This window comes from Platichthys flesus, chromosome 18 (assembly GCF_949316205.1).
Source record: "Platichthys flesus chromosome 18, fPlaFle2.1, whole genome shotgun sequence".
In the NCBI taxonomy this organism is placed as follows: domain Eukaryota; kingdom Metazoa; phylum Chordata; class Actinopteri; order Pleuronectiformes; family Pleuronectidae; genus Platichthys; species Platichthys flesus.
In genome coordinates this window covers 20,277,616-20,304,523 of record NC_084962.1, presented here as the reverse complement: position 1 = coordinate 20,304,523, position 26,908 = coordinate 20,277,616, and the positions used below count along the sequence as shown (strand labels likewise).

Below are 26,908 nucleotides of genomic sequence, written 5' to 3'. Positions count from 1 at the left end.
TTGAATGTGTTTTAGACACTGAGATGTTTTCTGGGACATCTGATCTCTCACCTGCTCACGATGTAAACAGTCGTCTCCAGGTTCTTTTCTTCATCTGCTTCTTTCTGTTTTGCCACCTCCTCTTTTCCCAGCAGTCCATGCTGTGCTTCTTCTGTGCTGTGTGATGCCTCACAGAGTTTCACGTAGAGGAACTGGTTCAGTTCCGGTGACTTCAGGTTCTCTCAGTGTAGAAAGAAGACTCGGGCTAATTGGATAATCTCTGTGAGAGCAGAAAGAACCAGAGTAGCTCGATAACTCTCTGGTTCCTGTCCGTCCTCGATTCAGGCTTCATATCACAAGAAAACATCCGTCTCAACAAGGAATTCAATCTTCACGATTTAAGAAAATACAGTGTTCACGTAAATTGTAAACATAATTGTTCTGCATTGTTAATTATTTAAAACGGCTTTTCATGCTTTTTATTTTAGACACATTAGCAGAACATCTTAAGCATTAAGTGCAAACAGAGCCGGAGGGAGAAGCACTTGTTGTGCGGACGTTGTGTGTGTTTCCTCTCGCCGTCGTCCAGGAAGCCTCGTGAGCGCCACCTTGAGTCTAGCGGTCTAATTCACTTCTCTGTACACCCTCTCCTGTAGAGACCGCCGCCACAGAAAGAGGCGCCAGTAAAGCATAACTGCTGTTTACAGATGCCTCCCAGAGTAAGAGATCCATTTATCCTTTATCCAATTATCCTTCTCTTCTGCACTGTCACCCCCCCCCCACCACAACCCTCGTATCCCCCCCCCCCCCCCCTCAATACATATAAGACACTCAACATCTGGATTTAAACAGTGAGATGTAGAATCTTCATAAATTGTATGTAAACCAGACTGAGAAGCAGATAGTAGGAAAACAGAAGTGGGCCTAGACTCCAGCCCTGAGGGACGCCACATGCTTTGTAATGAAGCTTTAACTCAAACAGTGAAATTCTGGAGCCAGAGATAGAAACTGCTCCGTCTCCCATGTAATTACATGAGCCACTGAGATCCCACTGGGTTTGTTTATAGTGGGAACCATTAGTTGTGTCTTTGCATTTGCACATTAATCTGCCGTTAGTTTTCCACATCTTGATTTTGTCTCCACGTGTGAAACATTGAATCTTCATCTACTCATCAGCGAACCATCCCTCTCCTGAGTTTGCATGGTTCAGAGTTTGACCTTCACAGGCTGAAGTACACATACACGAGTAGGATATATATATATATATATATATATTCAGAGTGGAGTATTCCAGTGAGTCTGTGTAACCGAGCCTTGTTTCCCCGATGATGTCCCCCCCCCCCCCCCGCTTTCCGCCTGTTTTCCCAAACCTTTCCCACAATGCTTCACAGACAATGTCCCCATGTGCGTCTCTGCTCGTCCGTCCGATGTCTCACGGCTTTCTCGTCCCTCACAGGAGCCGATGAATGAACAGAACTTTGACACTTATGTGAGTACACTGACAGACATGTACACCCACCAGGACCAGTTCCAGAGCCCGGAGAACAAGGCGCTGCTGGAGAACATTAAACAGGCCGTTCAGGGCATCCAGGTCTAACCTGCCCGAGGCCACGATAACAAATGCAAAGCAAAAACAACGAGAAAAAAAAGTCAAAAAAGGGGAATGGGTTGTTTTTTGCTGCTGTAATTTACCCCAGTTCTTTTATTTCTTCTGCTGTTATGCTCTCGACTCCATGGGTATCTCTCTTTTTTTCTATTATTTTGTTTATTGTTGTTGCCTTGCTTTGAAAAACAACGTTTTAAACAAACATTCATGTTTTGTACATTTTCATATGACCTAATATAATGTGATGTACTGTTTATAGCTGCTAATGTATGCACATTTTAGTGTATATGTATTAATTTATTGTAAGCTTGAATCATTTCTTCTTTTCATGGGATTTACATACATCGAAGAACCGGGCGTCACGGGTTGAGCGGGGGGGCGGAGCGGCGAGGGGGAACAATCATTCTAGAAAAGTCTTTTCCCACGAGCTGCAGAGCCGGCGCTCGTTTGAACGGAAGTTGATTCATTGGTTTTCGTAACGGTGGCGAAGCGGACCGTATGCACACTAACATTACTGTAAATCTTTAGCTTAAAAATGACGAGAAGAACCAAGAAGATTTCAAACATCATGACACGGAAACTTACTGGTGCAAATCCCCTCACCCCCTCCGGAGTGGCTGGTTTCTTTTGTTTTACGATCGTCCTCTTCTGTCGCTTTTCTTTGTTCACGAGCAAAGTGGGAAAAAAAAACCAATGGCTACAGAAAACGTAGGAGACAATCTGCCATTCTGAATTTATGTTAGTCATTAACCTTGACTATAGCTAATAGGACGACGTCTCAGCAATATTGGTATGATAATATTAAATCGTTTGTTTAGATATGGGATGCAATCTATATGAAAAAATGTTTGGGTATATGCAATTTCTTATAAATAAAACTAGCAAAGAGCTGATAGATCTTTTTACTAACTATAAATGTATTGCGTTTTGTAAAAACCTTTTACTACAATCATGTTGTAGGAATCTGACGCGGGTGAAAGGACTTTGGTTCTGTCATGTTCGACTTTGCACAGGGACACCTCTGTTTCCATGTTTTGATGTTTTTATTGTGGATCAAGAGGAGAAAGGGATTTGTAGATATGATTTTTCTTTCTAGAGGCTGACGGCTGCGCTGGACTTACAGGGTCAAACGTCCCCATCCGTAATTGTATATTGTCCTCATCCTGTAGAAGACGTCTTTCCAATCATGCATCTTATTGTCTGAGCCACAATGGGACATGATGCCAGACAACATGATGACCAAGCAGTGTTTTTTATTATTTTTTAAAAGTTAATCTTTGATTTTTTTTGAAAGATGAATGAAAACTAGAGCCAGCAGTCGTAACGTCTGTGCACTGATTTTACCGACCGAGTATTTGATCTGAATCGGCCTTAAGACGACTTTGAGTCTGGAATCACGGGACTGGTGGAGTCTGTTTTCTGAACACCGTCGATCATGCATGCACTTTACTGGAGTTTGTCAAAGTATTATCACGTGGTGAATGAAGCGGAAACTGTACAGCGAGTTTGTGGAAACTGTGACAAGACTTTGTTCTGGCGATTCCTGTTTGAAAGAAACCGGGAGCAAAATTCTACGAGTTGATTTGTTGGTGAAAGGAAAACTCCCCCTCTGGCCCCATGGTCACCTCCTCCGGCCAGAGGACTCAGAACATCTGGATTCTTTAACAGAAAAAACAAACCAGATGATGAACTTTTATCAGGGTTTCTTCTTAAATATCAGAAATGATAATTTCCTGCTGTCAAAGTGGAACATTTATCTCTTTCTCTTCTTATTATATGCAGATTCTTTATATAACAAGTCAACAGGGTTGTGAAGGAGAAAGAATTTCAGAATCCTCTAGAAAAGGTTGTAAAATTTCAATTATTGTCCTTGTTGGAGTTAATGAACCAAACAAAGACCTGCAGCAATGATCCCACACTTCAATACACAAAATGTATTTTTGTAGTTTTGGTTAAATCTGTATAAATTGGCTAATAAATCTAAATAAGAAGCTCCAGTAGATAAAACATGAGACAGTGTGGAAAAAGTTGAGGTAAGAAATAAGGGAATCTTAAACCTGAACTTTAAATCTGATGTTTGATGATCTTTAGACGACTCAAACATGGATCTGTGACCAGGGGGAGTTTTCCTTTAAACTTGTTGTTTTAAAGACGTTTTACTGCAAAGCCTCATTCACTGACTTCACATCTCTGTCCAAAGCTTTGTGTCTGCAGCTTCCTGCCAGTGAACTTCCTGCATTAGATAGACTGACAGCTTTTTTCTTTTCATTTGGTCAGTTATTCTTACTGATAACAAGAGGAAACGGGAGTTAAAGCACAATTCTGCCACTTAAAGACAAGTCAGTAGACTAGATATTGTAATATCAGATGTAAAACCTAAACTGTACCTATTTACATAGAGAACTTCAGCACTAACATGTAACATGCTAGAATGCAAAAGAAAAATCCATATGAATATTTGTGAAATCATCAGTTAATTGAAAATGTTTCTTTTCAGCCGTGCGTTGAAAAGGGGTTTTTATACGACGTTCATTTTCCTTTCGCCCCTTCTTCTCTGTCACTCGCAAACTTTCAGCGACAGTTTTCTTACCACGAGGCATGAGTTCTGTTGATATTTCTGCTGTATGTTTAAGGTCACGAGTTGCTACGTGATATTTTCATTTGACTTGTGAAGTTCGTACAGTTTTTATCATGCTGGTGTTGGCATCTCTTGCTCTGAATAAATCTTGTGTTGCAACACTGATCACGGCTGTTTCCTGTTCATGAAGCTGACGATTAGGAAGAAGTATAAAGACATATGAAAATAACAAATCTATCTATCTATCTATCTATTTGACTATCTATTTATCTATCTATCACTCTATCTATCTATCTATCTATCTATCTATCTATCTATTTATCTATCTATCACTCTATCTATCTATCTATCTATCTATCACTCTATCTATCTATCTATTTATCTATCTATCACTCTATCTATCTATCAATCAATCTATCTATCTATCTATCGATCTATCTATCTACCAATAATGAATATATAATTCCAACTAATAAAATAACTAATATAATTTAATTTAATCTAGATGTCTATAAATATAATTCACATACAATAATAACTACATATATATGCAGTGTAATAATATAGACATAAACATTTCTCTTCCTGTAGAAAACAGTAATTCACTTCTTTCTGTCTGGCTGCACCACCACCTCCACCCAGCAGGTGGCGCTACGCACCTGTACAACAGGTTTTCACACCTGTCTACCAACAACAGGAAGAAGAACTAACCCTCGCGACACCTCGGACCTGCAGACGCGCTGGTTTCAGAAACTGGTTCCGTCACAACCACAGCGTCAATAAACAGCGTAGACTGGTTTCCAGCTGTGGGGATGTGTCGTTAGCTCGGCCCAGTTCGGCCCGGCTCGGTTTTTTAAACAACCACCGAAGAAGTTCTTCAAACTACCCACGGACCCGGAGGGAGTCAAGGTTTGTGTCTTTGTGTGTGTCTTTGTGTGTGTGTGTGTCTTTGTGTGTGTGTGTGTGTCTTTGTGTGTGTGTGTCTTTGTGTGTGTGTGTGAGAGAGAATATAAATATTTAATCTCACTCATCCCCAGTTTGATCTGAGCGTGATGTCATCCTCTGTGGGCGTGGCCAGCCCCTGGGGAGCAGAGTCTGAGGAAGAGGAGCAGTGGGACACAGATGAAGGTGGACACGAGACTCCTCCTCCTCTGGGTCCACTACAGCAGGTCGGGGGGGTTCAGCTCCGGGACTCAGAGGACGAGAGATGGAGGACGAGGTAAAACAGACATGACAACATCTCGTTCTCATCTGGTCGATTCTTGTCTTCTTTCCTGGCCTTGTGCAGTGAGAGCTGCTGCAGAAGGTGATGAAGATGTCTCCTCTTCTCTTTCTCTCCAGCGTCAGATTGAATCAGGGACGAAGAAGCAGACAACGTGCGTTTCATTTCACTGAGGTTTGGTATTAACGTCTGGTTAGACTCTCAGCTTCTGGGACAGAGGTTAGACGGGTGGAGGAGTTCTGCCTCCTCTCTGACTCCCTCGTGGTTTCCTCAGGCTGGTCGGTGGAGAAGGTGACGCAGCGCTTCCTCCAGATGTTCCTGACGGTTCCTGACGGCGTGCTGGACCTCCGTCAGGTGAGGACGAGTCTGCGTCCCCACATGCAGCGCGTCAACGACATCACCAGCATCCTGCAGAGCGTCCAGCTGGTGGAGAGGCGCTCCACCCACGTGGTCAAGTGGATGTGAGTGAACAGGAAGTCGCGTCCACGTTCAGATGATGTTCCTCAGCTGTACCAGGTCACATCCTGAGACACGCCTCCATGTTCTTCACACTGATCCTCGATTTCCAGGAAACTCTGATGCATGAATGTTTCCTTGTCTGCTCAGAGGAGGAAGTCCCGTCAGCAGCTTCCTGTCGAGGAACCAGCAGAAGCTCCAGAGGGAGGTGGAGAACCTGAAGGTGGTGGAGGAGACGCTGGACTCGCTCATCAAGAGCTGCAGCCAGCAGCTCTTCATCATGACGGACGACCAGGAGAGTTCACCATATCCTTCCTCATCAGAAACGATGATGAAGACGTGTCTTTCACAGTCACGTTGTGTTCAAACCAGTGGACAAACCAGTTGTGAGTGTTGGTTTCAGACGTTGTGGTTTTCTTTAACGTCGGCTGCACGATGGCGTACGTGACGCTCGGCGACCTCAGTCGACTCCGGGTCTTCCAGGAGCAGACGGTGCTCGTGGTCAAAGCTCCGGACGAAACCACGCTGAGCGTTCCAGCTCCGTCCGAGGTGAACCAGTCGAGACACAACACGTCCAGGGAAACAGCAGCATCAGCAAGTTGACTGTGTGTGTCTGTGTGTGTCTGTGTGTGTGTGTTGCAGGACAGCATCCGAGTCCATCTGAAGGGGGCGGCGCCCATCGTGGTGCTGACCAGTGACGTGACCGGAGGAAAGAGCGTCAGCTTCATCACGCTGGAGGAAAGTCGAGTGACAACGACCGATCTGCACACAGGTAGAAAAACAACAACACAACAACAACACAACAACACAACAACTTGATTCATTTCAGGCTGAAATATGACTTTGAACCAAAAATGATGTAAAAGACAAAACATGAAACTTTACTCCTGACATCAGAGTTTATATCTTTTGTTAATGAGAAAAGTTGAAAACCTGTTAATGAAAAGATATTATTGTTATTATTGTTATAATATATTAAGACATAAACATCCTGAGATAATAAACCTTTGTTATCAGGTGATCACGGGATGATTAACTTGTTAGGTATGATTATGATCCCAGATCTGTTTAGTGCTTCAGTGACTCACAGACACTTTGACTCACCTCACACATCTTGTGTTGTTGTGTCAGAGTCTCAGAGTCCACAGAGTGCCGTGCGGAGAGCAACCAGCTGACCACCAGGGGGCGCCAGTTCTGCTCCTGATATGAACGTGTGCAGGTGTCAGCTGGACGTGTGTTCCTCTGACAGACACTGACCAACATCAGGGTTCACACGTGGTTCCAACACGGAGGAGACATGTTCCTGCTCCGTGTTCTGAGATCTACACACATCAGTTTTTATTTTTCTATTATACTTTGAATCATCGACTGAAGAATCCTTTGTCTTCTTTGTGTTTGTTTGAGTTGAAAAAACATTTTATATCCAAATCAGACCTGGAATCAGTGAAATGAACCGTTCTGATGATAAGAGACTGAGTGTTAGATGTTAAACAGTCTTAATGAACTCACTTTTAAATACTTTAAAGTTTTTAACTGTTAACGTTCACTCGATGTTTCTGCTGTCGCACTTTAAAATGAGCGCTTTATTTAAAGGGAGATGTTGTGTCATCATGTGGAGTTTGTGTAGTTTCTGTGTGTGTTGTAGTCCTTCTCTGTGACACAGATATCAACACTAATAAACTACAACGTGGAACCGATCGTCTGTCTCAGTTCAGCGTCTCTGTGGAAAAGACTCTGACACCTGCTCACACAGCGTTTACTGTACGAGTCAAATCGTTAAAATACACAAACTGAATTTATAAAACACGACTGGGCAAGTTGTCTCGTATCTGATCGCTTTACCACAGCACCACCCAGTGGACAGACTGCATCACTGCATCGTAATGAACAGCAAGTGGGCTGATAAACTCGGTCAGATTCTTACAGAAAACTAAAAAGTTTCCATCTTTAGGAAAATAATATTCCAGATCTGAAAAGACCTAAAGAGACAGAAGAGTCCTGTTAGTGAACAGTGAGCGACTCTGTTCTGGTTCCAGTCGACTAACCAAACACACAAAGCTCTTTATGAACCGGTTGAAGTAACACAACCGAGCAAACAGAGCCTCCTTTTTAAAAGTCATTACAGGAAAACACCGACAAACCTGCTCTTTCTCAATCGGTAGTTTTCCAGAGTTTCCTTCAGCTCCGGGGGTTTGACAACGTGTCGGGACACTTGGCCGGAGGGGGGGGACAAGGGACAGACGTCCAAGTAACACAGGGACAAAGTGTCTTCCTGTTGGTTTGAGCCTGTTTACAGTCACTGAGCGTCAGTCATGAGAAAACAAGACATTTTTAATTATGAATAAAGTGGTATGTATTATGGGTTTGTTTTAGGTATTTATTTCTATGTGTCAATATTTGATTGTGTATATAAAAGAAAATGTTTAAATTTGACACTTTGAAACCAAATTGAAACTTTAATCTTTAAAAATGATGATAATTCACTGAGGGACAAAACTACAATATATCAAAATGTCCTCAACTAAACCTGACAAGACACAGACACACACACACACACACTCAATCAATAAAGCTTATGTCTGCATGATGGGACATGGTTAGTTTGATAGCCTTGGTGTTGATGTGTGTGTGTGTGTGTTTGTGTGTGTGTGTGCTTGTGGAGTTGAAAGATTTAAGACTGCATCTATTTCTACTGTGCACACACACAGACACACACAGGTTGTCTTGATGGACAGCACTTGTGTTTATTGTCAGGATCATAAATCCAAACCAGTGACGTCCAGTTCATCTGTTGCTGAACTGGTTAACTGGACTTTACAGTTTAAACAGAGAATCTAAAAAAGGACGTTTTGTTTCTGCTCGTTCATTTTGATTCTTGTGAGATCATAAATCAACAGCTGGAATATGGAGGAGAGAAAGTGCAGATGAAACATTCAGGTTCTTCTTCCACAGACTGTGAATAAAGATGGACGCCTCTTCCTCCTGTTGTGCTCGACCAATCAGGAGTCAGTGTCAGCTATCAATCATGACGTCTCTGCCTTTTTTTAAATCATCAGAAAAACGGTGAATTCATGTTTTTTGCACTAGGGGGCAGTAGATCTTATAAACACAATATCTAAAGAAAATCCAAAATCAAATTACAATATGGCCTCATTTCCACTTATCTTTAACTGAATGTTTTAACGGGAGAAGACACATCTCGAGCCGTCGTCTTCACGGAGCTCTGATCGGTGACCACATGTCCCTCGGAGCTTTAAATAGAACTCAAGCTTCAGAGGTTTTGAAGCGAGTGTGTTTTTGGCCGTGACTCTGGACTGGCACCGCTTCACCTGGACTGGGATGAACCGCCTGGACGACGGGACGCTGCCAGCTGGAGGACGCCCAGATGGACAGACCGAGACACACAGGTCGTCCTCCCCACGTCACAGAAAGATGTACCTTTGGATTGGAGGTAAATCAGGAACCATTCATGTTCACATCTGAGACTCTGGCTCCAAACCAGAGCTGCATTCACAAGCTGAGGTCCAATTAGCCGGTTTGAGTAAAGAGCAGCTCAGCAGAATTCCTCCCAGTTGCATTTTCAAACCGGTCTTTCGGCAAAAAGAGCAAATAAACAAGCAAGTGTTTCTGTGTGTTCAGCCAGAATCTGTAAATAGACCGAGAAGACATATGGCCGTGCAGGGCGGCAGGTGCAGGCGGTGAGGAGACCCAGAGGGAGGATCCTCCCAACGAGCCTCGACCTGCATCCTGCTGCTTCCCCTCCGTCAGCAGATCCTCCGTCAGCAGATCCTCCCTCTGCCTCCATCTCTGCAGCCGACGCACATTCTGAAATCTGTGTTTCTGCTGCGGGGAAATATCACAAGGAGCTTAACGAGGGAAATAAACCAAAACTACACAAAGGTCCCCACACGTTGTTTTGTGAAGCAAGAGACAGAAGTGTGTTGGTGATCTCAACATGTGATTCACACAAATGAACTTGATTCAACTCATTTTCTGAATGAAACGTCTGTGTCAGTTTTATAGACTTTTATTACAAGTGCTTCTTTCTCCAGTAACGTCCTGATTGTTTCTGCCAGAATATATCAAAACCTAAAAACCTCATCTAAAGAGAACCAGGAGGGTTCATTATGAAAACCTACAACAGGAGTTTATTGTTTTTCTGGATTCAAACTTCGGAATTAAGCAGATTTCTGTTCATCAGTGATTTTTAAGAATTCCCTTTAAGATTCCCTTTTTTATCGTGTTTACAAGAATGCGAAGTTCATACGAACAACCAGAAGACATGCTGCCTCCGGCCACTAGGTGTCGTCTGGAACAGTGAGGGCTGGTCCTTTAATGACACAATCATTCAAACACATCTGGAACTGCTGGTCAACTGTGTGTGTGTGTGTGGTGGTGGTGGGTGGGTGTGTGTGGGTGTGTGTGTGTGTGTGTGTGTGTGTGGGGGGGGGGGGCACATGCATTAGCCTCTAACTCCCGCCACAAACAAGACGGGGCGTTCCAGTAAACAACCAGCAAACAATTTATCTGTAACCACATCTGGTTCTGGTTGGACACACACACACACACACACACACACACACACACACACACACACACACATCCCAGAGTTGGAGCCCATCAGCAGTTCCCAGTTGCTGCTGGTCCTGATGAAGTGAAGGTTCTACTCTTCTCTCCTCATGGTTCTTGAAGCTCTTCCAGGAAACGGAAGGAAAACATTTGTAATTTCTTCCGAACGACCACATCTGTGTGTGCACTACCTCCGTCAGCCAACAGGGGGCAGTGTGCAACTGTGCTCAGCTTCTCTCCTCCTTTTGTTCTCATCTCTCTCTTTTTCCTTGTTAAAATCGTAACGGACAGAAAACGTCTTCTCCTCTGTTCTTCTTTTTGTCTCCAGTTAATATTAACGTGGAGTTTCCATTCTTCTTCTTTCGTTTCCTCTCCATCTTTCTTCATCTTCGGTTTCATTTTGGAAACAACAGGAGGAAGATTTTCGCAGTTTATCCACTTTCCTCTGTCTCTCATCTTTTATCCTCCTTCAAGATTTCTTCTCCTCTGTCCTCCTCTTCTTCTCTTTCCTCCTCCCCCTCTTAACCTTGACTCCGCTCTTCTGTCGTTCTATTTCTACAATAAGAATAAAGACTTTTATTCTATCTTCTCTTCTTTTACAGATTACAGCAGATCAGCCCGAATCATCTGTTAACAGATAATAGAAACATTTATATCAGATTAACTTAAACAATATATATATATTATTTTGAGTGTTTGAAAGGTCAAAGGTCGCTGCCACCCTACAGCACTGAACATTAATAATTCATCCGCCTTCAAGGAATGTAGAGCTTTTATCCGTTTCTTCCCTGAAGTGATTCTGGACAGACGAGGTTGGAAGTTGAAAGGTCAAAGGTCAAAGGTCAGTGGGATTTTACAAAACAACGTGAACACATCTCAGGATTTGGTTTCGAGGGAACTTTCTTCAAATTGGGATCAAAATATGAACGGATATGATTTTGGTTCACTAAAGGTCAGAAGCAGCTTTGACCTCAAAACACAAAACTCATAAGAATTCAAATTGTTAATATATTTAAAATAAGCCTCAAACTGGTTCCTTGTCACGTCTCTCGGAACGTGAAGAGGATTCAAACTAATACAATAACAACTGATTTCCGAACCCAGAGTCTGCGTCACATGTGTAAAATGATTGTGGACAGACGAGGACGTAAACTGTCATTAAACGTTAAATATTATACAAGTCGTCTGATTCTGCTTCTTCCTCCTCTTTGTTCCTGCTTCTCTTCTCGTCTTCTGACCTCCTCTAATTTTAGAAATGTTCCTGCTGGCATCTCCCATAAAAAAACAACAAATTGAGCTATCTCACTTTCCATTTGGACACACGCACACAGACAGACACACACAGACACACACAGACCCACACAAACACACACACACACACACACACTAATTGCACCTCTTTTTTCCTGGCTGCTAAAAATGGAAACTTGTTTATTCCAATGAACAGATGCCTCAATGACACACACACACACGTTTGTTCATGTGTCTCAGTGTGGACACTCGTTAACACAAAACACTCCCTGGTCTCTTACGTGAACTCGAACTAAACCTGAATCTGACCCTAGACCAGGTCTTTAACAGTCTGTTAAAGTGGGTCACAAGGTGAGGACCAGTCCAAATGTCTGCAGGCTGTAGGCTCGATATGGTCCTCACAAATACATCTGTACCAGTACACACACACACACACACACACACAGACCACCCATGGCTTTGTGTGTGTGACGGAGTGTGTGTGTTCCTATACACAGACACACACAGACTCATTTCTCACATCAGACACACACGCGGTGTTGTGTGTCACTCAGCTGACTCGTCTCTCTGTGTCTGAACTGGTTCTTCTCTCCAGCAGCAGTCTGGGACCTTCTGCTGCGTGGGAGGACGAGACGAGCCGGCATCGAACACTCGGGCTCGGGGGGGGGGGGGCAGCCTTTGTCCCGCTCGCCCCGGTTACGGTTGCTGAGCGGGACAAACAAATGGTCCGTCTCCAGCGAGGACACCTGTGGATTTAATTGAGTCGTATTTCTATTGGGCCTCGTTCAGCCCGAGCTTTGAGGAAACGTGGTTTCACTGTCGCCTCGCGAGCGAATTCACATTCTGAGAACACGTGAAGAACAGGTTTCACGTCTGCTGGAGAATCAGATCCAACACTTGTCCAGCGTCTCAATAAAAAGAGAAACGTGTGAAGACGGATCCGTCAACACAAACAGGAAACTTCCACTCGACCTGTTTCCTGAGTATGACCCCACGATCGACTTGACCTTTGACCTTTTGGATATAGAACATCCCAAGAGAGATTTGTGAATAGCTCATGAATTTTTTTACATGAAAGTTTTAATGCTTGGTGGTTTTTTAACAGTAGATTCAAGTTATTAAGACACGTTCTTTAAGTCCTTTGTCTAAACACACTGGTATCAGATCAGTACTCGATGCTCACAGGTCCAGTAACAGGAAGGAAACTGGTCTCAGATCATCTCTGAGTCAAAAGCTGGATATGAAAGTGCAGAAGGTTTTAGTTAAATGCAGAATGTGCAGAATGACATTTTCTAAATGGAGCCAGAAAAGTCTCTAAAGTGTTAATTACAGTCAGGAACAGCAGTTAAATGTGGTGTTCCCCTCCACACACACACAGACACACACACACACACACACACAAACAGACACACACAGACACAACACACACACGCACACACACAAACACGGGGAGTCCCACCACAGCCAGTTTGCTACTAACCATTAAGTCGTGTAAACAAGTCGATTTGGGCGACACACAACCTGGAATGAGAGCTCTTTTTACCCAGCATGCCTCTGTCCTGCCCCCGGCGGCCGTCGCGTGAGATCGTCAAATCGCTCCCAGTCGGGGAATGATACTCTGAGCGACGTCCCTGACACAATTAGTGGTTGTTTCATGAGACATGTTGGTCTGTGTGTGTGTGTGTGTGTGTGTGTGTGTGTGTGTGTGTGTGTGTCTGTGAGAGATAAGGAATGTGAAAACACAACCAGCAGGGAAGATATTTTTGGAGTTGGTGATTCCTGCTGCAGGAAACAACTGTGAGCTCCAACAACCACGTGATGTTTGTTTGTCTGGTTAATTGTTTGTTTGTTGTGTCTCTTCTGGTCGAGTCTCTTCTGGTCGAGCCTCTTCTGGTCGAGTCATTTCTGGTCGAGTCTCTTCTGGTCGAGTCTCTTCTGGTTGAGTCTCTTCTGGTCGAGTCTCCTCTTGTCGAGTCTCTTCTGGTCGAGTCTCTTCTGATCGAGTCTCCTCTTGTCGAGTCTCTTCTGGTTGAGTCTCTTCTGATCGAGTCTCCTCTTGTCGAGTCTCTTCTGGTCGAGTCTCTTCTGCTCGGGTCTCTTCCGGTCGAGTCTCTTCTTGTCGAGTCTCTTCTGGTCGAGTCTCTTCTGGTCGAGCCTCTTCTGGTCGAGTCATTTCTGGTCGAGTCTCTTCTGGTCGAGTCTCTTCTGGTTGAGTCTCTTCTGGTCGAGTCTCCTCTTGTCGAGTCTCTTCTGGTCGAGTCTCTTCTGATCGAGTCTCCTCTTGTCGAGTCTCTTCTGGTTGAGTCTCTTCTGATCGAGTCTCCTCTTGTCGAGTCTCTTCTGGTCGAGTCTCTTCTGCTCGGGTCTCTTCCGGTCGAGTCTCTTCTTGTCGAGTCTCTTCTGGTCGAGTCTCTTCTGGTCGAGTCTCTTCTGATCGAGTCTCTTCTTGTCGAGTCTCTTCAGGTCGAGTCTCTTCTTGTCGAGTCTCTTCTGGTCGAGTCTCTTCTGGTCGTGTCTCTTCTGGTCGAGTCTCTTCTGATCGAGTCTCCTCTTGTTGAGTCTCTTCTGGTCGAGTCTCTTCTGATCGAGTCTCCTCTTGTCGAGTCTCTTCTGGTCGAGTCTCTTCTGCTCGGGTCTCTTCTTGTCAAGTCTCTTCTGGTCGAGTCTCTTCTGGTCGAGTCTCTTCCTTTCGAGTCTCTTCTGGTCGAGTCTCTTCTGGTCGAGTCTCTTCTGTTCGAGTCTCTTCCTTTCGAGTCTCTTCTGGTCGAGTCTCTTCTGGTCGAGCCTCTTCTGGTCGAGTCATTTCTGGTCGAGTCTCTTCTGGTCGAGTCTCTTCTGGTTGAGTCTCTTCTGGTCGAGTCTCCTCTTGTCGAGTCTCTTCTGGTCGAGTCTCTTCTGATCGAGTCTCCTCTTGTCGAGTCTCTTCTGGTTGAGTCTCTTCTGATCGAGTCTCCTCTTGTCGAGTCTCTTCTGGTCGAGTCTCTTCTGCTCGGGTCTCTTCCGGTCGAGTCTCTTCTTGTCGAGTCTCTTCTGGTCGAGTCTCTTCTGGTCGAGTCTCTTCTGATCGAGTCTCTTCTTGTCGAGTCTCTTCAGGTCGAGTCTCTTCTTGTCGAGTCTCTTCTGGTCGAGTCTCTTCTGGTCGTGTCTCTTCTGGTCGAGTCTCTTCTGATCGAGTCTCCTCTTGTTGAGTCTCTTCTGGTCGAGTCTCTTCTGATCGAGTCTCCTCTTGTCGAGTCTCTTCTGGTCGAGTCTCTTCTGCTCGGGTCTCTTCTTGTCAAGTCTCTTCTGGTCGAGTCTCTTCTGGTCGAGTCTCTTCCTTTCGAGTCTCTTCTGGTCGAGTCTCTTCTGGTCGAGTCTCTTCTGTTCGAGTCTCTTCCTTTCGAGTCTCTTCTGGTCGAGTCTCTTCTGGTCGAGTCTCTTCTGCTCGGGTCTCTTCCGGTCGAGTCTCTTCTTGTCGAGTCTCTTCTGGTCGAGTCTCTTCTGGTCGAGTCTCTTCTGATCGAGTCTCTTCTTGTCGAGTCTCTTCAGGTCGAGTCTCTTCTTGTCGAGTCTCTTCTGGTCGAGTCTCTTCTGGTCGAGTCTCTTCTGGTCGAGTCTCTTCTGATCGAGTCTCTTCTTGACAAGTCTCTTCTTGTCGAGTCTCTTCAGGTCGAGTCTCTTTAGTTCGAGTCTCTTTAGGTCGAGTCTCTTCTGGTCAAGTCTTTTATAGATATATATATAATGATTAATAGATGAGTAACTTCCTGATTGATTGATTGACAGGTGCTTGTTTTTCCTGAACACCAAACTGTTCAGGTACAGTCTGCATACTCTAAAAGTTATGCTCAAGAGTACACACATATAAGAAAGGCTCAAAGACACACACACACACACACACACACACACACACACACACAAACACACACACTCGTCTCAGGGGAGATTTCCATATGCTCGCAGCGCTGAACCAACAAACTACACTCACACCTCACACACCTGTGATGAAAGTGATTCCTCCGAACACTAATCAGCACCAGAAATAACTCTCTTGATCAGCGTCTCCCAGAAGGCCGCGGGACTCACCGCCGGGGGGGGGGGGGCGACTGACAGAGCAAATGGAAGATGACACCAACCCAGTTGTGTCAAAACAGAAAGAAAGGAAACACAGAGAAAGAAGTAGACAGGTAGACATATGTGGGACATGGCTAATGACAGGGAGTACATTAAAATTAGAAATGAGAGGGAGGCAGGAGCAGGGCCAGTCAGAGTCGTATGTGCTGAAGACTGATTCACTGACCTCCATCAAACACGGGATGAAAGAGGCTTTTCACACAAAACACGTCTGAGTGAAGCTGACTCGTTTCCACTGCAGCTTCACTTCACACAACATGAACACACAACAGATATGGTTTATATAAAAACCACACCCACAAGAAACAAGGAAGAAATCAAATATTAAAAAAATCCTCAATACAGGTTCTATTATAGTCTTGAAGAAGAAATTAAACTTAAAATTCTACAAAAAATACTGCAAATATGAACATTCTCTAATAATAACTTATACTGTCAGTAAAGGCAATTTATCATTTTGAATTTGATTTGCATTTAATTAAATTAATTATTGATTTAGTTCTATTTGCTTTTAATAAGAAGAAACATTCAAGAGACAAATATGAAAGAATCACAATTTGTATTAATGTGTGATCATATTTAACGTATCGTACATCATCTGCGTCCGTTTGTTTGTACGTAGAATTGTTCTTTATCTTATTACATATAATATTTATATTTTGAATGTTATTCCTTTCTTACTATATTTCCCTTTGTGCTGCTTTGTCTAATTGAATTTCCTCTGCAGGGGATTTATAAAGTCTATATAAATTCATTTCTTCATATAAATATGTAATTAACACATATAAACGGTAAATTAAAGGGTTATCATATTGAGTTAAGGTGTTTTAAAGATTAAATCTTGTTATTGATCAAATAAAATGAAAACAAAGTTTTTATTGTAACTGTGTGAGATGATCATATGAAATTGTCAGATCAGCTGCGTCCGTGCGCCGCCATCTTGTTTCCAGTGAAGAAATAAAGCACAGACAGATAAATTACTGTATTTATATTTATTTGAAAACAACAATCCATTTTTTCCACTTCTACTGCGATTCCTTGTTGACTGGGGTCATACATGATATTTGTATTAATTCCACGGAACACCATCACACACGTTACCCTTTTATATGCACATTTACCTTTTTTTTGTCCTTTTTTTGTATTGTATTGTCGTCATTTCTATACAATGACTTGTGCTTTGATATTCTTGAAAGAGAGAAACAGACTTTTTTTAAAGACATTGTTGTCGTCATGATAAGTGTATATAACAGAGGGAGGATCCAAATAGAAAAGAGTGGTAAGAATAAGAGGATATACTGGTCAAGTACACACCGATACAGAAAACAGAGACACACACTCCCATTGCACCTGCCCGACTCCACCAGGACCACACCCCCACCTCCTCCTCCTCCACCCCCTCCTCCTGCCTTGCAACAAATACTCTCCCTGCTGGTGAGCAGAGCTCGGCTAAATATTGCTCGGCTACAAAATGAAATGAAGGAGCGGAGGAGGGGAAACGCAGAAAGACCCGATGACTGTGAAGCTGATTGTTGCTTTCTGAGGGTTCAGAACAATTCACCTTCGATTTCAATGAAAGTTTGCTGCAAAATAAAAAAGATCTGAGAGCTCGTCTTTAGAAATATAAGGTGCATTTGTCAGAGAGTTTGCTGAACGTGTTTGTCTCCAGATGTGAAGAGTTCGGACACGATGAGAAATAGAAGTTTGTCTTCGGGGTTCGACTCGACTGGAATGTTTCCCCCTTTTAAAAAAACTGTTTTCATTCAAGCAAATGTCCCGTGACGGAGAGGGGAGCCGTTCAGCGGCTGGAGTCGAGGGAGGAAGTTAGAGGGAGGAAGAGGAGGCAGAGGAGGAAGAGGAAGAGGAGAAAGAAGGAGAGGAGAAAGAGGAGGAGGAGGAGGAAGAGGAGGAGCAGAATGCCACGGTGCAAGAAGGCATGTTCATTCACTTAATGCTGAGTCTGAGCCTCGCAATTAAAAAAAGAAAAATAAAACCACAGAAAAAAGTTTTAAAACAAAAATAAATCACAACCAGAGACGAGAGAAGAGCAGCAGAGAAAAATGTACAAGCTCAAAAATACATAACCTTAATGTGAATGTCATTCTATATGATAAGTGCAGAGAGAGAGAGAGAGCGAGAGAGAGAGAGACTCTATATTCTGTATGTATTCATATGCTGGATAAATATTCATCTTACTTCTATGTGTATATACCTCCAAGCAGAGGGTGCTCACTTAGACGTATATAAATAGGTCTAACATATAAAGCCATAGTACAGTGTTTATATATCCTCGCCCTAATGTCAGCGATAGCAAAAACCCCATGCTTTACATAGAAAAAGGCATCCACGACATTTAAGAAAAAATGTACAATTTATGAAACATGGTAACAATAATAAATAGTATTATATAGAATTGCCGCTGTACACAAAAAAGCCATTTTTTTTAAAATTTCACTCATATAAAAATATGTTTTAGTGCAACCGTACGTAATAGTAATATCCATAACTTCACATCGCTTGTCCAGACTTTTTAAGGTGTCCAAAAAGAGACAGAGGAGGAGGAGGAGGAGGAGGAGGAGGAGGAGGAGGAGTTTGCGTTTATTACAAAGCTGATATTATTGTATTTACATTTACCTTCCTGCTTCGTTTGCTTATCAGAATATAAGCAACAAAAAAAGGTTGAAAGAAAAGGCACACACGTAGCTGTCCAGTCTTTTGTTTCTGACGTACCGATTCTAACCCGTCTCCTTCCTCCTTCCTCCTCTCTCACTCTCCTCCTCTCTCACTCTCCACCTTCCTCCTCCCTCCTCTCACTTTCCTCCTCTCTCACTCTCCTCCTTCCTCCTTCCTCCTCTCTCACTCTCCTCTCCCAGTCGAGCGGGAAACCGTTTGAAATCCTCTTTAAATAAGAAAGTGTCAGATAGCAGGCCCCGGTTAGAACAGACATGTGAACAGCATGCTGCAGAAGTTCATTCATGTTCTTCGTATGTATCTGAGAGAGAGAGAGAGTGTGTGTTTGTGTGTTGTGTGTGTGTGTGTGTGTGTGTGTTGAACTAGAAGAAATGTGTGTGTAAAGTGTGCAAAGGTCATTTCTCTCTCTGTTGCACTTCATCCCTTCCTATTATCCCCAAAACAAAAAAGCAATCCACAGCACCTCCTCCTCCTCCTCCTCCTCCTCCTCCTTCTTCCTCTGCAGCTCTACGACACGTCTCTGCTCCTCTTTGTGCTTTCCACCTCTCCGTCCGGCCGCGGAGGTTTGGACGCCGCCGGAGGCTTGAGGGCGTCGGCCGCCGGGCTGTGAGGGTGAGGGGAGGAGCTGGAGGAGTGGGGGGAGGAGGGGAGTGACGAGTGGGGAGGCCTGAGCTCCAGGCCGCTAAAGTGCTGAGTCCCAGGGGGGGAGGGCGAGGGGTGAGGAGAGGGCGGCGACCTGGAGGCGGAGGGCGAGCGGCGCTGCTGATGGTGGGAGTCAGGGGGCGCTGCAGAAGGGGAGGAGGAGGAGGAGGAGGAGGAGGGAGGAGCTCGGCCTCCATCTTTACCTTCATCCCCCCTCAGTCCTCTCTCCGCAGGCTCCTCCGCGTCGATGCAGAGGGAGGCGATGGCGTTGGTGCACGTCTGGACGCCCTCCTCCTGCTCCGGCCTCCCCCCCCCGCCGAGCCTCTCCTGTGAGGACGGGTGAGGTCCCGACGACTCCCTCACCCACTCTCCTCCCCCTCCTCCCCTCTCGATGAAGGAGATGAAATGTGGGGGGGCAGCCTCGCCGCTGGTGGAGTCCTCTGACGTGCTCTTCTGCACCGCCAGGCGCGGCGCCCCCTGCTGAGCGAGAGGGGTGGAGACGGACGTGTGGACGGATCGTACCATCTGGATCCCGCCGATGGGGATCATCGGGTAGGGCGAACGCACCTGGAATCACAATGTAAACGTTCAAGAATCCGGTGAAGGTAAAAAGACACACATACAGACACACACACACATTAAATATATAAAATATTATATTAGAATCGCAGAATGTAGAATAGTGAGTAAAGTAAAATAAAAAGCTTAAATGAAATGTACAAAATGAATAAAATCCATGTGATACAAGAAAGATGCAGTCACCTGGAGTTGAGAATGAAGAGGCAGGTGACTGAACAGGACTTGGTGAGGTGGACTGGACTGGTTACTGGTCTGCCGCTGCCCCCCCCCCAGTGAAGGTGAGTCTGGACAAAGTTCCTGGAAACACGAGGAACAGGAGAGGAGTAAAACAACCTGAAGAAGCAGATCTGATTGAATGAGTCAATTCGTCCAAAGAAAACTTTGAAGGAACCTCAGACTCATTTTTCACAAAATACTTACAGGCGCTCAGTTCTAGTTTTAATAAAAACACATTTGACGCTTTGTGATGAGAAAACAAATATGAAAATGAATCTGGATGAGCAGGAGCAGAAACGTGTGGTCGGAGGTGTCGGTAGAAAAACAAATGAGAAGCACGAAGGCTCAGTCGAACTTCTCGAGTCTGAGAAAAGGTTTTTAAAACATAAATTTATCATTTGAAGAACAGACGATAATCAGTTGTTTAAAGTCGGCAGCCGCAGCAGAAGCCAGAGTTTGAAGTGGAGCTCTTAAGAAGAAAAACAGCCGTGTTATTAACCACACCACCGCCGGCCAAGATCCCATTACCACCAGAACCCAGCAGCCCCATCTTCACTCATCCCTTCACTCTGACTCTCTCTCTCTCTCTCTCTCTCTCTATTCCCTCGTCCTCCCTGAATGGTTCTGCTCCGGCTGCCAGACGCTTCTCTTCTCTTCACTTTGTGCGACAGCTGCTTTTCTTCTGTCATCTTTTCTACTTCAGGTTTTCTGCCTCGACGCCGCGACTCACAAGGTTTAGAAAATCACAGTTAAGAAGTGAACTGGGAGGTAGAGGACCAAACCAGTAAACCGATTCTTACCGTCTCCATTTCTGTGCTGGTCCTGCGACGTCCCAGAGAAACGAACTCTCCCTGACCCGGAGGCCTCAGGCTCCTCGCCCCGCCCTGCTGGCTGCAGGTCAAAGGTGAACACACATCATCACAACGATTAATATCTGTTTGATAAACTTTACAGGAATGAAATACGAGGATAGATAATTACAGAAAGTCAGGTCAGATATTGTGTTATCAGATTATGATAAACAGTATTTATTCGGTCAGGTGGTCCTCACCTTTGGGGGTGGAGGTGCTGGTGGAGTCCTCTGCGAGGGGACAGAGGCCGGAGCACCCCCCTGTGGCGACCTCGGGGTGAGAGGTCACGCTTGTAGTCTCTTCCTGCCGGGGACGTGGGTCGGGAGAGAGGGGAGAGCAGTGAGAGGTGTCCCCTCCTGGGGGACAGGTCCCTCCGGTACCCGCCCGCCGGCCCCAGGTCTCTCTTGGGGGAGATGTGTCTCAGAGGGGAGACGTCCCTCCGGGGCGAGAGGTGTCTGGGACGGGGCGAGAGGTCGCGACGTGGGGAGAGGTACCGGCGGGCCGAGGGCGAGGAGGAAGGGGAATTGGGGGAGGGGCAGCCGGAGTGGTCCAGCCCGGGTGAGGACAGGCGGGAGGAGGAGGAGAGGTCCGGGGAGTGGAAGGACAGGTCTTCATCCATCGAGGAGCCGGGTGGAACCAGCAGCCGGCTCCCCAGTGACCTCTGCAGGCCGTGCTGGTACTCGTGACCACGCTCCCTCGCCGCCGGGTCGCTGGGCGGAGCCTGCGAGGTGATCTGGATGCTGGGCACGGTGGTGAAGTAGCCGAACAGCGGCGGCTTGTTGGCATGGCCCAGGAGGTCGGACGCAGAGTGGTGAGACAGGTGAGGAGACGGGTGGGAGGCGGCCATGGCGCTGATGGACAGGGAGGGGAGGCCGTACGGCTGCGGGCTGGGGGAGCGTGAACGAGTCTTCGGAGTGGAGTCGCCATCGTAGTCGTCCTCTTCATCGTCTTCATCGTCATCACCGTCATCCTCCCCGCCGTCCGAGTCGTCTGCATCCGAGAACTGGTGATCGGCCATCACGCCTCTGGACATCTTCTCTGACCTCTGACCTTCATCTCCGCCATCTACGAGACGACGAGGGGGGAAAGACAAGAAGAAGAGGAAGAGGAAGAAGCGACCAAAAGAGGAGGAGGAGGAAGAAAGAACCAAAGGAAGAGGAGAAAAGAGAGGAAGAAGAGGAGGAGGAAGAAGAGACCAAAAGAGGAGGAGGAGGAAGAAGAGACCAAAGGAAGAGGAGAAAAGAGAAGAATAAAACAGTGAGAAATGAAAACGTAGAATAATGAGGGGAGGAAGAGAAGGGATATAAAAAGTGATGGATGAGAAAGAATGTAGAGGAATTTAATGGGGGAGGGAGAAGAAGAATCAGGAAAAGTAAGAGGAGAGGAAGAGGAGGAGTAAGAGAAAGTAGGGAATGTGATGGATGAAGAAAAAGAAATAGGAGACAGCAGAAGAAAAGGAAAAGGAAAAATTAGAGAAAGCAAGAGAGAGAAAGAAGAAGAGGAGGAAGAAGAGAAAGGAGAAGAAATTAAGACGTGAAATAAAACCACATTTTCTCTCCAAACAATAAAAAGTGAAAGTCGATAAAGCTCCAGCCGAACGTTTGCTTTGGCAGCAGAACGACTTCATTCTGGAATAACACAAAGCTGCTCGTCTGAAAACACCACAACTCGATTGTTTGCTTCTCTGAACACAAAAAGTCAAAGTTACAAACTGACCCTGAACCGAGGCCTCGTCTGGAAACTCAACCGAACAACACTCAGTTTGCTTCTTATTTTAAATTCACTCGTCCAGCCGCCGTTTGAGGATCGTGAACTTTATTCAAACGTCTTCTCACAGAACCTCGAGTCTGTTTGTGTCTCGACAACTTTACAACTAATGAAATCTGATGAACACAACCAGAGATGATTTATTGTCATTTTATTGGTATTAATTGACGGTAAGAGAATCACCAGACTGTCGTTAATCCTGATGAAAACTCTAAATGAAATGACTCCCACTCGTTTGCAGCCTCGTTATCAAGTCATCTGAAGATTAATGGGAAACCGAACCCCCCCCGCCACCCCCCCAGCCAACTCCTGCCAGGAGAATTTATTATTTGTGAATATTTCATGGGAAATCTCGTTCATCCCTCTGAGCCCACAACATCTTCCCCAGTAATAATTTTCAGATTATTTCCATATCAGCTGATTAATGGGATCCTGGAGTCTGGGAGCCTCCCGCTGCGTCGGGGGGGGGGGGGGGGGGGGGGGGGGGGGGGTGAACGGCAAACACTCCTCTCTGTGTCTGGATGGAAAATAAATGTGTGGCTTCACAAACTGTTCCTTGGAGATGTTCATGGAAATCTTTAAACGCTGGATAATGAGAGAGGCAGAGTGATGTTCAGACTTTTCTCTCTAAAGCTGCTTATGTGTCGAGTGCTTGACACGGGTGTTGAGCTCCGCTTTCCATTTCACTTCCTGTCCCGGTGCGACCGCACGGAGCAGAGCCTGGAGGCTGCAGCTCCCGGAGTGTGTGTGCGTGTGTCTGTGTGTGTGTGTCTGTGTGTGTGTGGTGTTGTGCTTACCTCCATCGTCTCCCTCTGCGTCTTCAACCGACGACATGGACACTCCCAACTCCAGACACTTTTTCATATGAGCCTTTGACTTCATGTGCTTCGTCAGGTTTCCTACAAACACACACATTAGACAAACACACACATTAGACACACACACACGTTAGACACACACACACATACACAGTTTAATGACTCTTGTGTGACGAGAGTGTCAGAGGCTGAAACAGACATTTTGTAGAAGCCGTAGAACAAAATCAAACACATCCACAAAAAATGACAATCAACAAATCTTCATCATGTGATTTAAAAGCTTGGTCCGAGCTCATCAGGCAGAAAACAGCTTTTTAATAACGCTCAGAAATCTTCAGCCTCTGATATGATGGAGGCTCCCGTCCGACCACCATGTTTTATTCACCACTCACTTCTATATTTTGGGATTTTATTCTTCAATTAAAACCTCGATAATGAGTTTTTTCTACTAAAAATATCTTCATAAAGATGCTATTCCTCAAAAGCGTGATTAGTCTTGTTCAAAAGAAAGTCTCAGGGCAAATTTATGAGATGATGGATCATTTTAATTTCCTGAGGGGAATGTAAAAGTCCTGGTCCTGGATATGAGATGGTGACTGCCGCCCTACCTTTCGTCTTGAAGGCGAAGTTGCAGAACTTGCAGACGTAGGGCCGGACGTCCGTGTGCGTGCGGATGTGTTTCTTCAACATGCTCGGCTTCTTGCAGCGGATTCCACATTCCTCGCAGATGTACTTCCCTCGGCCGCGACCACGGACGTAAACATAGTCCTCGTTGGACTTGTAGCTGGAAGAAAGAACAGAGAGTTATGAGAGAAATGTGATTTTCAGGTTTGGGTTTCAACTCCATCTGTCTGCTGCTTTGTTTGTGTTTGTGTGATTGTCAGCACGATTACACAAAAACAACGACACGGAATTCTACAAAAACACAGTCGGCAGCTCCTCTTCAGCAGCTTTGGATTTATCTCCTTTCACCAGATTTAATTCTCTCCCTAAAGGTGAATAAATAAAAAAACCTCTCCACAGCAGAGGCACAACTTAAAAAAGCCCAAGCACAGGTTGCTGATGGAGAGAGCGAGAGAGAGAGAGAAAGATATCCTCATCCTCAGGGCCAGAGGTCAGAGGTCAGCCGCCCTGCAGCTGGTACAGGTTCACAGTCACGCTCTGGGACTCAGATACTTGCTGACACACGATCGGATCCAACACGTCCACGATGACAACGAGCTGCGAGACACATCGAGAGTTAACGAGCAGCAAGGAGACGCTAAAGAGGAAGAGAGAGGAAACGCCCTGAGATGAAGGTTGTGCGTCTCTAAAACGTGTTGTGAAGTGTGAAGCTGCTCGAGTTCACACGAGTCGTCGGCTGCAGGATGAGACGAACGAGGGGGGGGGGAACAGATTAACACGTTTCCTCCCGAGAGCCGGAGAGGAAAAGATAACGAGGATGAGTTTTCTCATATTTCTACTTATCTACTCGTTTCTATGCAGATGATGCGACTGTCTGAGGAAAGTGACGTTTGCTGAACATTAGAGGATGTCAACATTTCATTAATTCCTCTTTCAAAATAAAACAGCAGAATTCCACCTCTGGGCTTTGTGTTTATCCTTCAGATAGTCTTCCTTCCAGTCCCACTGATTCTCTGATTCTCTGACAGGACTTTAAGAACAGGGATCCACGGTCAGACCATCAGCCGACACTTGGCAGCAGCATCGGTGGAGTCTGTCTGTCATGGAGGGAAATTACCAGCGACCACCAGTCATACCCCGGCTGCATATTCTCTGTTTCCCGCCGCAGAAGCTTCACATTGAGGTTGTGTTTAGTTTTTATTTCCCTTTGTGGTGAAATGGTGAAAACGGCTGGTGAGTTGTGTCGTTTCCTGTCCTGTCTGCAGCGGCTGGAGGAGAAGGTGAGTTCAGGGCCTTGTGTCGGAGGAGGTGGAATATCAGGTTCTTCAAACGAGCCGCCAGCATCAGCCGCACGGCCGACTGGGAAATGCCTCTGAACCAGTCGAGACGTTTACACAGCTGCGGCCAGTTATGAAAATGAATTATGATGATGATTATTTTGTTTTATTCCCGTTTCGCTCACAGCACACGGTAAGATCATGAAGCAGATTCTCTTACCGATTCTTTCAAGGCCGGTGATGGATTTGATTTCTCTGCCAAAACTTCCCCTTTATGGATTTCTGTCATCTAAAGAGATTTTAGTCCTGTCGTGTGTTTGTTAATGAGCTTTAGTGTGTGTCGGTGTGTGTGTGTGTTTATTACTTCTGTGCATCATGTTTATGTAAGTGCATGTGTGTGTTTTCCTGTTTGTATGCTTTTATCCATTTATTGCTTCTAAAATGTCCTTCGGGCACAAAAGAGATTTACTTCACTGTCTGCTGCATTTAATAACGCCTGTGTGTGTGTGTGTGTGTTTGTGTGTCTGTCTGTGCGTCTGTTCCATACAGCAGCCTTGCTCTCACTGGATCAACTGTAACACCATAAACATTATGATGCAGGAAGAATCTCTCACAGTCTTTTTTTTTTTTCCTCTTAATGAACATTTAAGAACAAAAAACATTGAAACTTTAATCTAACCTTATAACCTTGTTTTAACCTGGATCTATCTGCTTATTACTGTTTTATTTTGTTTTATTGTTAAATTCTTAAAGTACCCTGGTGAAGAAACCTTGTTAACCTGCAGCGATGACTTTTGGATAAAAATCTTTCTATAAAAGAATAAACTAGCTGCTAAAAATAAGAAAGAGGGAAAACGTCTTGGCTGCCGTCTCATTCAGACATAACTTTAATCATGGAGTTGATTGATTGACTCAGTACCTGTAAGGTTTGGAATCTTATAGATTCACCTTGTAATCTTAAAAATGTCAGATTTCCATCACTGTCAAAATCTGAGCAGTTATTCCTGAAGAAGACTCCTGTGCACCAGATGTCACTGAAGCTCCTTTTAAGATATTGAGAAAACAATTAAAAGTAGAATGTGACTTAAACCTTCACCTAGATTAGATCCAGCTGCACACACTCATAGATATTAGTTTCCGGAACATGAATGATTGTTTTCATCAGGATCCATGAATTAAATGTCAAAAAACATCATCACAATGTTAAAGACAGATCCAGGGTTGATGGGTTCTTCTCTGGTGTTTTCTCAACAGAACCCTCCACCTCCAGTTTCCTGGTAATTCACTCTTTTGTTTTAGTTTGATCTTGCTTACAAACCAACAGGCTGAGGGACCGGGGTGAAAACATAACCGCCAGTTCGTCTTTAACATGGACAACGATGATTTAGCATTTGAACCTTAAATAAAAATGTCTGATGTTGAACCTACCCGCCTTCGAAGATCTTGATGCGGGAGGGTTCGCTGGCAGACTGTTTGGCTGACACCTCCTTCTCCACCTGCTCCTCCTTCGATCGGTCCCACGACACAACTCCCTTCATTTTCCTCCCAAAGTTACAGACATCAACGGGCATCAGCTCTGGTTTCAACTGCAGAGAAGAGGAGCGAGAGGAGTGTAAAGGAAAAGGCTTTTTCTCACTTGTGTGTCTCTGTGTTGTTTTCTCTACATTTCTAT

The 26,908-nt window shown here is 45.0% G+C and overlaps 3 protein-coding genes across 10 annotated transcripts in view; 2 read left to right on the top strand and 1 right to left on the bottom strand.

Annotated features, from left to right (window-relative positions):
- Positions 1-4,326, top strand: part of myt1la (myelin transcription factor 1-like, a) — a 47,274-nt gene extending 42,948 nt beyond the window's left edge. For 4 of the 7 annotated variants that reach the window (XM_062411560.1, XM_062411559.1, XM_062411558.1 and 1 more), the window contains exons 23-24: positions 636-698; positions 1,436-4,326. In XM_062411560.1, coding sequence (XP_062267544.1) covers positions 636-698; positions 1,436-1,576 — 204 coding nt within the window. In that variant the 3' untranslated portion in view covers positions 1,577-4,326. The remainder of the gene's footprint in view (positions 1-635; positions 699-1,435) is intronic. The other 3 variants (XM_062411563.1, XM_062411562.1, XM_062411561.1) reach the window with 1 other exon arrangement.
- A 536-nt stretch (positions 4,327-4,862) lies between these two features.
- On the top strand, positions 4,863-7,527 carry LOC133973059 (transcription factor E2F6-like). The gene is made up of 8 exons (XM_062410690.1): positions 4,863-5,072; positions 5,201-5,382; positions 5,505-5,539; positions 5,660-5,846; positions 5,992-6,147; positions 6,276-6,390; positions 6,484-6,613; positions 6,973-7,527. The coding sequence occupies exons 2-8, from the start codon at positions 5,216-5,218 to the stop codon at positions 7,014-7,016; spliced, it is 834 nt and encodes a 277-aa protein (XP_062266674.1). The 5' UTR covers positions 4,863-5,072; positions 5,201-5,215; the 3' UTR covers positions 7,017-7,527.
- A 9,220-nt stretch (positions 7,528-16,747) lies between these two features.
- The window catches only part of hivep2a (HIVEP zinc finger 2a), a 69,905-nt gene continuing 59,744 nt past the window's right edge, over positions 16,748-26,908 (bottom strand). For both annotated transcript variants that reach the window (XM_062411193.1, XM_062411194.1), the window contains exons 12-18: positions 26,665-26,822; positions 23,944-24,119; positions 23,315-23,416; positions 20,951-21,815; positions 20,700-20,790; positions 19,867-19,980; positions 16,748-19,671 (exon numbers count right to left, since the gene is read on the bottom strand). In XM_062411193.1, the coding sequence (XP_062267177.1) occupies positions 18,970-19,671; positions 19,867-19,980; positions 20,700-20,790; positions 20,951-21,815; positions 23,315-23,416; positions 23,944-24,119; positions 26,665-26,822 (2,208 nt within the window). In that variant the 3' untranslated portion in view covers positions 16,748-18,969. The remainder of the gene's footprint in view (positions 19,672-19,866; positions 19,981-20,699; positions 20,791-20,950; positions 21,816-23,314; positions 23,417-23,943; positions 24,120-26,664; positions 26,823-26,908) is intronic.

Coding starts and splice junctions, on each gene's coding strand:
- LOC133973059 (XM_062410690.1), top strand. CDS start 5,216: ATGTCATCCTCTGTGGGCGTGGCCAGCCCCTGGGGAGCAGAGTCTGAG. Junction 5,540..5,659: donor GGGACGAAGAAGCAGACAAC/GTGCGTTTCATT, acceptor TGGTTTCCTCAG/GCTGGTCGGTGGAGAAGGTG. Junction 6,391..6,483: donor GCGTTCCAGCTCCGTCCGAG/GTGAACCAGTCG, acceptor TGTGTGTTGCAG/GACAGCATCCGAGTCCATCT.